Below are 9,956 nucleotides of genomic sequence, written 5' to 3'. Positions count from 1 at the left end.
TCTTCCAAAAATAGCACTATAAGTTTTAAATCAAATCAGAAGTCACCTGTAACTGTAAGGTGGAGGAAAATACCTGAAAGCTGGAAAATTTAAAGGTTTAAACTAAATTAAAAGGTTCAGTAAATTGAAAGAAAAAGTTTAATTTTGTTTTGATTTACTAATGCATAGTGAAGGGATTGGAGGTCAAACAAAGGAGATGCTACTACAAGAAAAATTACTTTTAGCGGTCATTTATTTTATTTTTAGCGGCAATAAAAATAGTCACTAATACATTTACCAGCAATTAGACATTAGCCGTATTATGCTTTGTCGCTAAAAGGTTTTACTGGCAATTATAACATTTCTTGGTAAAAACCGTTTTAATGGCCGCAAAAAGTATATAACTTTAGCGGCCATTTTCTTGGCAATTTATATGGCCACCAAAAGTAATTCTAAGATTGCAATGTTATTCACTTTTAGTGGCCATTACTATTGCCGCCAAAACCCATTTTACCGGCAATTTATATGGCCACAAAAAATAATTCTAAAATTGTAATATTATTCACTTTTAGTTGCCATTACTATTGCCCTAAAATCTTAAGACTTTTTTTAGTTATATTATACTCATTTTCTTAGAAGCAATGAATTATCTTTTTTTCTAGAATCCAATATATATTTTTGCCAACAATAATTATTATGCATAATATAAATATACTGAAATTAATTATTACAAAATGAGATATTTCATTAAACTCAAAATATTGATACACAAATTTCTCTTGAAAAGTAATAAATTATGTTACAAATCTAAACAACAAAAAAATACTACAAGCTTTTATAGTTTCTTAAGATCTATATTTAAATGAAATACATATAAAACCCAGCAGTGAGAATATTCAGCTAGACCCTCAAAATATGCTGGCGAAACACGAGTGGCATTAAAAACCAAACAGGCTGTAGCAAGTGGGACAAGTAACGATTGTCTCGGTGTCCCATTCCTACACTAGTATAAAGAAATATTTCATTAATCATGAATGTGGCATTAAATAAGAAATTTATCAATGTGCAGGTTACCTACTGAATAAGCATAGGAAAAATTCAATATTAATGATGCACTTAACTACCTAAGGACCTTAATGATCAAATTTTGAAATTAAGAACTATTGAATAAACATTATTCATTACCTCGTAGAGAAGCATGAGCAGATGGTACCAATCGGTGCCATAGGGTAATATGTCAGCTTCAAATTTTCAGATAAATACTTGAGCAAATGAATCAGCAAAAAAAAATAAGGCGAAAAAAATAAAAAAGGGGTAAAAAACTAAACTTGATGTAGTGGCAAGTGGCAAGTACTAATTGAGACATGATTGAAGAGTAAGTAACCGACCAAAGTTAAGATTATAGTTACTAGAAATAAATGAAGAATAGGAGTGTTGAAAGAAGGGTAACCTGTTGAGTCCTAATTCTCCGTTGCCTTTCAAAGGCACGTTTTTCTAAGGAAGACTTGAGAGATGTCTCCAGCTCAAGAATCTTGGACTTCAAACCCTTACATTTTCTACTTAAGACATATGCTAATAGAACATGGGCAGGTACAAAGCTTCAAACTTTTAGTAAATACTCATAAAAAATAAATAAATAAACAATTAAAGAGAACATGGGAAAAGTAGTTCTGTGTGTAGCATACCAGAGATTGCAGTGGAGAAGGAAATAGCAGCGAATATTATTGTTAAGGTTATGCTTAATCTCTTTCCAACCATTTTTAGCTTCTGAAATGGTACCTCCTCCCAAGTCCCAATCCCGTTATGCAATTACAATCATTAGTTTCTGTTCTCGACTACCTGACCCAGGCCAAGAGACAGCGAAGCTTGGTTTGGTTGCTTCACTAAATTTGCTATTTAGGTCGGACTCGGTTCATTCTAATCCAGTGACCCATTTGTTTTAAAAAAATATAAATAAAAACTTATCAATAAACAAATAGAGAGAGAGAGAGAGAGAGAGAGAGAGAGAGAGAGAGAGAGAGAGAGAAACTAGTGTACTTGAGTTTACTGTGATTAGTATCTGGATGAGAAAGGAGAGCTTCAAAGTGCAATGGTATCTGAACTATGAAGTTGATGCATTCTGTTTTGCTACACTGCGTAACACGTTGCACCTGTAACAAAATCATTCTATTTATGAACATTCTATTTTCATAAATTATGAACTAGTTTCATAAATTTTTATTCAAATTTCATAAATTCTTTTATTTATGAACATTCCTCCTCTTCATAAACATGACTCCAATTATATAGAAGCTGCAGATCACATAATGTTCAAAGTTTAATTAGGGAGATGATTGAAAGTGCCCGCACTCAATCATAGCTTTTATCAACTTTGAGACATAACTTTATTACACCTTCAATTGAATGAGTTCCTTGAAATGAAGCCTTGTTGTCTGATTTTATTCAACCAAATGCCAAAAGTTACATTATTGAGCAAACTTGATCTTATAATGTAAGCATGAAGACTCATGAAAATTGTTACTGTTAGTACCTTCCTCTTTATTTTACTGCAATTTTTGTTTTTTGTTTTCTCATTTAAGAAATATGATTTTGTTCTGTTTTAACCAGAAATAGAAATGACTCACTTTCATTCCCTCTCAATACCACAAATCAACTATCATATTGACACTACATTAGAGATCATTTTCTTGTTTGGCATGCTGAGATTCGATCAAAAGAAGACAGAGTATTAAATGAAAGTTCAAAAGATGCCTATAAATAACGAATTTTCCTAGAAAAATATTTAATTGACTATATATGCATATAGTCAAAATTTTGCAATTTATAGTATTTGCTCACTGATTATCCTTTTAAAAGAAATTATAAGAAGCCATATTCATGTAAACTTGTGGTGAGACAATTACCCCATTATCGAAGATAGCGTCTCCAGTGAATGAAGCTCCATCACAATATATCAGCTTAACACGGTTCCAATTGTAGAAGTTTAGTACACCAATCCATGACATAATTAATATTAATTAACAAAAAATGTGAAAAAAAATCATATTTTATATTTTATCCACTTAAATAATTAAGATTAAAAGCATGCCATTTCTAGTGTCTACCAACTGAGGTGAAGCTAATGACGAAAGAATCGTGATTGGTAAGTAAAAAGCCATAAAAACAAAACAAAATCATGATTTCAAAACAAGAAAACAAGCATACGAATAGTTTATTTAAGTTTTGAATCAAATACAAACCAAGCGTCCCTGCTACCATAGAAAGTGAAATATGGCTTGTATGCTGTGAACATAGTAGTTTACAATAATAACTTATCTTTTTATTTGATTTTCAAATCAGTATTTAATATAGATTTAAATGACACAATTAAAAATTGGAAATATAATTATAAATGACCAATATTAAGTTATTATTGTAATTAAGAAAAGCTACAATACTAATATTATAATAGTAAGCCAATGATTCTTTTGCAAATAAAAAATTTTAATTGTGTTGGACAAAGAAACTATGGACTAAAGTAAATACCACCGAAGAGATAAATGGGTGATTGGATTTTCTTTTAAAAGGGAATAGAACTAGCATAGATTGTGGATTTTGGGCTTAAAGAATGTGAAAGTCAAAAAGTGGAGTGACACCAAGTCTTATTTTATAGACATAAGAAAGTATGCTACAGAGTTACGTGGAGTATGATACAAGCAAAACAAAAATCATAGCATAAAACAAAGTTTTTCTTATCCAATTCTGTGAAATCAGGCTCTATTTTGGCTTGCTTTAGTAGTGTGTCCACTACTTCTTTCTGGCTCATATATAGTTGTAAGCATCATTCAATAAGATTTTGAACCTGCAATGAGATAAATAAACCCCAAATCATGAGTAGCAAAATACCTCAAAATTATAATTTGAACTTAACACTGAAGGGAATAGTGAAAGATTTGGAAGAGAGAAAAAGGAGCAGATTGGAAGAGAGGTCCAAACCACATGTTAATCCTAAGCAAAACTTACTATTCAACAGCATAACCAATTAATCCAAATCTAAAATATTAAGACCTCATTCAATAGAAATCTTAAATTACATAAAGTCACAGATAACCAACCCCTTATAATATATTATTATTCTAAATTTCCCTACTAGCGTGACAGTATGGGGTTCCTTAACTAGGAAATAGCTTTCCATGTAAACCATAATTCATAATCAATATGTCAAAAGTAAAGTAGAATGCAGAGGAATAATGAAATCAAATCAAGTCAAAATTCACAATACTATATTATATGGTAAATAACTTGAAAGTGAAACAAATCATAACCAAGAGGACAAGGAAATTAAAATTGAAAATTACCTTCAATCTTGCTAACAGAATAGAATCTAAGTGACCACCAGAAGCACCTATAATATATTTATAACCAAAAATGAATAAGCTCTGTTGCTTGTAATATATAGAAAATAAGAAGTTCATCATAGCAACAAAATGAGAACATGGGATGAGATTGTCACCAACTACATTCTCACGAAACAAATGAAGATGCGAATGCTATTCATAGAATATACAACCTAAAACTATTTAGTGTCATAATTAGATCAATGTGAATTGTGAAAACTGTAATGAAGATCAAAAAGTAAATCATAGATCATTGAAGCAACATTGGTAGAACTCAAAATTGTGCAATTTGTTACTTTATCTCTTCAGATTGAAGATCCATGAATTCAATGCTGAAACTATCTTCCCTCTTATATTCTAGCTCCAATGTGCCCTAAGTCGCTAGCAACTGCAAATTTGAAATCCTATGACATTTGTAGAACACTTGAAATTGCAGAACACAAGTATTCACAAAATCAAAAGCAAAACATCAGTAGTAGCATCTTCAAATTTGAAAGTAACAACACTTGAAATTGCTGATAAATAAAATTGAACTAGAAAGAGAGATAGGAGAATTGGCGAACTTTGTTGCACACAGTGGCGGAGTTTAAGGAGAGTGAAGATATGTAGAGAGGGAGAAGATTGGAGAGTAAGGGCTCAAGCTTGGAATCATCATAGAGAGCCAAACGAGTGAGCATCTGATCAAGAACCTCCTCAACCTCCGCGTTGGACTTCCCTGCCACCATTAACGATGCTTTTAAGATAGGAACCGAACCTAGCAATGAAGATCTAAGACACGAGCAAACAAGAATAGCGATGCAGATCTGAGGCAGGGGATGGAAACATGAAGAGCGATCAATTTGAATGAGTGTGAATGAGTGAAGGATGATGGACAGTCGTCGGCGATGGTAAGGTCTATGGCGGTGGTCAGCGACGGCGGGAAAAGCTTGAGGAGTTTCTCTTTAGGTTACTTGATTTAGGAACAGAGTAAATGGTCATCTGAATTAAGAAGATGAGATAAAAAAATATAATAAAAAATTAATGGCAATATTCATAATTGCCACTATTGATTTAGATAAAGTAGGATTAAAAATATAAAAAAGATAATAATTTAGTGGCAATAGTAATAATTGCCATTGTAACATATAGTAATAACGGTAAATGTATAATTGCCATAAAAGATATCTTAAATAAAAGAAATAGCGGCTATTGTATTATGGCAGCTAAAAGTTTGTCGCTAAAACTAATTTTTCTTGTAGTGTACATGCTAGTTCCAGATCACAGAGGAGTAGACAACATCGAAGGAAAAGCAAACAACATAGGAGGAAGAGTAAGCGATGTCAGGCTGGAAAGTGGTGTAACGATCTAACTTCTAGCACGTCATGATCGTACTAAGAGCAAGATACTACCAATTTGCTTTCCTTTATCTGTAACTCTTATCTAATATAACATATGAGCCTAATTCATCGTTAGAGAGTGTTACTTTTTCGGGGTAAATATTTTATTTTTTTAAAACAACATGTGGAACATAAATAGCCATACACAAACAAAATCAAGCAGCATAGAACATGAAAACAACCATAACACAAAGATAGTCAAACATCACATATAAGTCAAATGTGTACAGTCATCCACCACCTCAACATACAGACCCAAGTTAGTACCCTTGTCATAACTACAATACAGCTATTAACATATATGTACATACGACATTCCAGAGCTTGGCTAATGCAGAACACCATTAAGCTAGCATCCAAACTAACCTAGCCTTATTCATATGGCTAGCCTCTCTATGTCTACAAAAGCGACGAAAAACACTCTAAGTGTTCAAACTCCGGTTAAGCTGGATGTCCATAAAATATTGGGTACTAACTTGTCCTATTTTGCTTGATCAAATGTCACCATTGGGTAAGCCTACCGACGTTGATGCGAGCAGAAGTTAGCGAGTTAAGAATGATTATAAAATATGCATTGCAAGTATAGTTCTCAACCAACCGGAAATCTGCTTATCAATTTAGAAGGGTGTCACAGAAATTAAAATTAAAATACTGGGAGTATGAATCACAGGTCGTCTCCCAACAAGTTGCAGAAAAGTGTGCTATTTTATTAATCAGATGGTTTCAAAAAGGTTTGAGTTGAATGGCAGAAAATTAAATTAGAGAATTTATATATAAATTTAAATAAAAGCCTTGACTGGGAGTTGATTAGATGGAAGCCCTATTCTTGTTGCAGTACTCTCAAGATTAATTGATAATTGGGGGTTATTATGTTTAGTTGCCCCTTACTAAGTAAGGGAAAGTCAAACGAGTTAGAATGCTATATCCATCCACAGGTTCCAATCCACTCTTGGGAGGATTGGTGTTAATGACTAGAGAGCAATCCAACAATAAACCCAATTACAATCTTTCTCTTGAGTATCCCAACTTCAAGGGTTTCTTTCTATCAACTCCCCATCAAGTTAGGGAACTACTCGCTCATTGTAAAAGTGAAATTCATAATATAAGAAAAGGAATTAAAGAAGGACATGATAGATAATGATCAAAAGATTAATTGAAAATAAAAGTGATTCCTGTATTAATAAATACTAAAATAATCCAACAGTAAAACTAAATAAATTAAGGAACATGGAAGAGTAAGAGACAAGTAAAGAGAACAAACTAGAATGTCGAAGTCTTGATGAGGCAATAACTCTTCTCAATATCCCGATGCAAAAAATAATGAACATAACAAATCCTAAAAACCATGAATATGTAAAGAGAAAAACCTAGAGCAGAGGAAAAACTAGATCTAAAAAATTAAAACTATGCGGAATGAATGTTGTTGTTGGTTTCTGCATGTTCTCTGGCTCTAGTCTGCTTTTTTGGGCCGAATATTGGGTCAAAATAAGGCCCAAAATCGCCCCCAGCGATTCTGCAGATTATGCAGATCGCGCATGTCACGCGGCCGCGTCATCCATGCGGACGCGTCATTCGGCGTTCTGCCTTGCCACGCGGTCGCGTCGTCCATGCGGCCACGTCACTTGTGTTATTCCATGCCGTGCGGTCACGTCATCCATGCGGCCGCGTCACTGCGATTTCCTCTTCTTCGCGCGGTCGCGTGAGCCATGCGACCACGTCACTTCTCGCTGGTCATCTCCTCAATTCCTTGTGTTCCTTCCATTTTTGCAAGCTTCCTCTCCAATCTCCAACTCCTTCGTGCCCTATAAAGCCTGAAACACTTAACACACAGATCACGGTATCGAATTGAATAAAAGAGAAATAAAATACATAATTAAAAGTCTCTAGGAAGCAAGTTTTCAATCATGCAATAACTTTAGGAAGGAAGTGTAAATGCATGCTTATTTAATGAATAAGTGGGTAAAGATCATGATAAAACCACACAATTAAACACAATATAAACCATAAAATAGTGGTTTATCAACCTCCCCACACTTAAACATTAGCATGTCCTCATGCTTAGTTGAAGGAGATAAAATAAATGAGTAAGAACATGTAAAACCTATGAAATGCAATGCAACCTATATATACGAATGCAACTATATGATTTTTGTCCACTTGATCAAAAGTAAGTAAGCTCTTCAAAACAATTATAAATCAAATTCCACTAACTCAATTCTTATACAGTAAGAACAGATAAAAATGCAAGAAGATAGCTCATGAGAGCAGAGAACATAGAAATTCAAGCATGGAACCCTCACTGATGATGTATGTACACTCTAGTCTCTCTAGTGTATAGGGTCATCACTCTATTCTTCTTTAATCATGCTCTCTAATTTTTGTTCTTCTCCTAACCAATCAACAACATTTAACATACCAATGCAAACATCATGAGGTCTTTTCAAGGTTGTAATGTGTAAGATCTGGTTAATTAACGGCTAATTAACCCATAAATGAGAATTTATTCTAGAAATCCAAAAATGTTATTTTTATGGCTTAATATGATAGAGGAAATTGAGACGAGAATTTCGGTACCAATTTTATAGAAATCGGACCAAGATTGGACCGAACGGGCCAAACCGGGCCAACCGGACCCAAAGTGGGCCCTTGGCCCAACTAAACTAAACCAAAACCCTAGTTTTCAGCACTCTCTCTCCTCATTTGAGACACTAAACACGCTGAAATGGAGGCCATGGAGGGAAGAACACTCTCTCAAGTTCTATCTCTCACTTGATCTTCAAACCACCATAACTTTTGATCTAGAGCTCCGATTGCCGCTCCGTTTGCGGCCACGCGTTCACCGCGGAGAGCTCTACAAAACCCATACAATTAATCTTGAGGTAAGCCACGTTTTACTGTTCGAAATTCCAGCCCTTGATTTCGAGTTTCATGAGTAAAAAATGTTGAGATTTTGGGTTCTTTGATGTTATAGGACCCAACTCTCTTGAAGGAGAAGGTTAATCTTGTCTCCTTGGACCTTGGGTGTGGTAAGATTCTCAACCCTAGTATAAATTATTGTTCTATGATGTTTGGGTATTGAGATGTTGTGTATGGGTACAATGATTGTGGCTTAGGTTGTGTATATGTGAATATTGGAGCTTGATTGGTGATTTTGGAAAGCTTGGAAGAGGGTTTTGTGTGATAAAATCTGTTCTTGGAGGTGTTGATACCTTGAGAGCTTGTGGACAAGTGGTTTGGAAGTGCTCCGGTTGAGCTTGGGAAATCGGCTAAGGTATGGTTTCGGTTTCCCGTATCTAATATGTAATGTGGTAGGAAATACTTAGGCTAGAGGCCCTAAGATAGGCATTGAATTGATGATGTTGTGGAATGGTTGAGATATATGATGTGATCATATGTGTGATTATGAATATTGATGCCTTGATTGTGTGATATGTGAGAAAATGCATGTTGTGATATATGCTTGATGAATGATTGAGGTTGAATTGATGGGTGGTGCCATATTGTTGGTGAGTATGATGATTATGTATAATGATGGTTGATTGGAAATTGATATTGTTAGAAATTGGGATGAGAAGGATGTATGACATAATATTGTGTTTATCCTTTGGCCTTTTGATTGAGAAGTGTTAAAATGGTTGGAGGTAGTTTTGAGAATTTTGGTAAAATGTCAATGCGTGAGTTGAGGATGGCTTGTTGTTGAATTTGGTACACTTTGATTGATTTCAAAGAAAAGGGATGAAATTGGCATGTTTTAATTGATTTTGAAAAGAGTTGAAAGTGGCTTGTTTTGAAAATGGCACTTTGTGGTTTTGAATGAAAATATGGTTTTTGGGCATATTTTGACGGGACATAACTTGGACTACGGATCTTTGATTTGTGCCAAATCTGTTTAGAAATGAAATTGGATCCGGGATGTCCATGCCGTTCAAAGAACGGGTGAAAAATGATTTAAAATGAGAGAGTTATGACCGTCGGAAGATTGGGGGTTGAATCTGTGAATTCTGCAGCTTTTAACTTAGAAAATTTTTAGCAGAATGACCCCTCGCGCGTAGGCGCACTTGGCGCGTATGCGCCGTTCTTCGAGAAAGCATCATCCACGCGTGCGCGTGGAGTGCGCATACGCGTGGCCCTGTTTTCATTCCAAAGTTGATTTTTGAGTTTTAAAAGCCAAACTTCATACTTCTAAGCCTCTAATCTCACCACTTATGTCTTAAATGATTATGAT

General features: G+C 34.5%; 1 protein-coding gene across 1 annotated transcript; it reads right to left on the bottom strand.

The window, feature by feature from the left end:
• Positions 1 to 814: 814 nt before the first annotated feature.
• LOC110265989 (uncharacterized) lies at positions 815 to 1,737 on the bottom strand. Its single transcript, XM_088496421.1, has 4 exons — positions 1,665 to 1,737; positions 1,430 to 1,551; positions 1,165 to 1,220; positions 815 to 977 (listed from the first exon to the last, which is right to left on the bottom strand). The coding sequence occupies exons 1-4, from the start codon at positions 1,735 to 1,737 to the stop codon at positions 815 to 817; spliced, it is 414 nt and encodes a 137-aa protein (XP_088352547.1).
• Between the last annotated feature and the right edge of the window lie 8,219 nt (positions 1,738 to 9,956).

This window comes from Arachis ipaensis, chromosome B8, assembly GCF_059453495.1.
Source record: "Arachis ipaensis isolate K30076 ecotype BB chromosome B8, ASM5945349v1, whole genome shotgun sequence".
In the NCBI taxonomy this organism is placed as follows: domain Eukaryota; kingdom Viridiplantae; phylum Streptophyta; class Magnoliopsida; order Fabales; family Fabaceae; genus Arachis; species Arachis ipaensis.
Note: the sequence above shows the minus strand (reverse complement) of the source record. Positions and strands in the feature narration are given on the sequence as shown.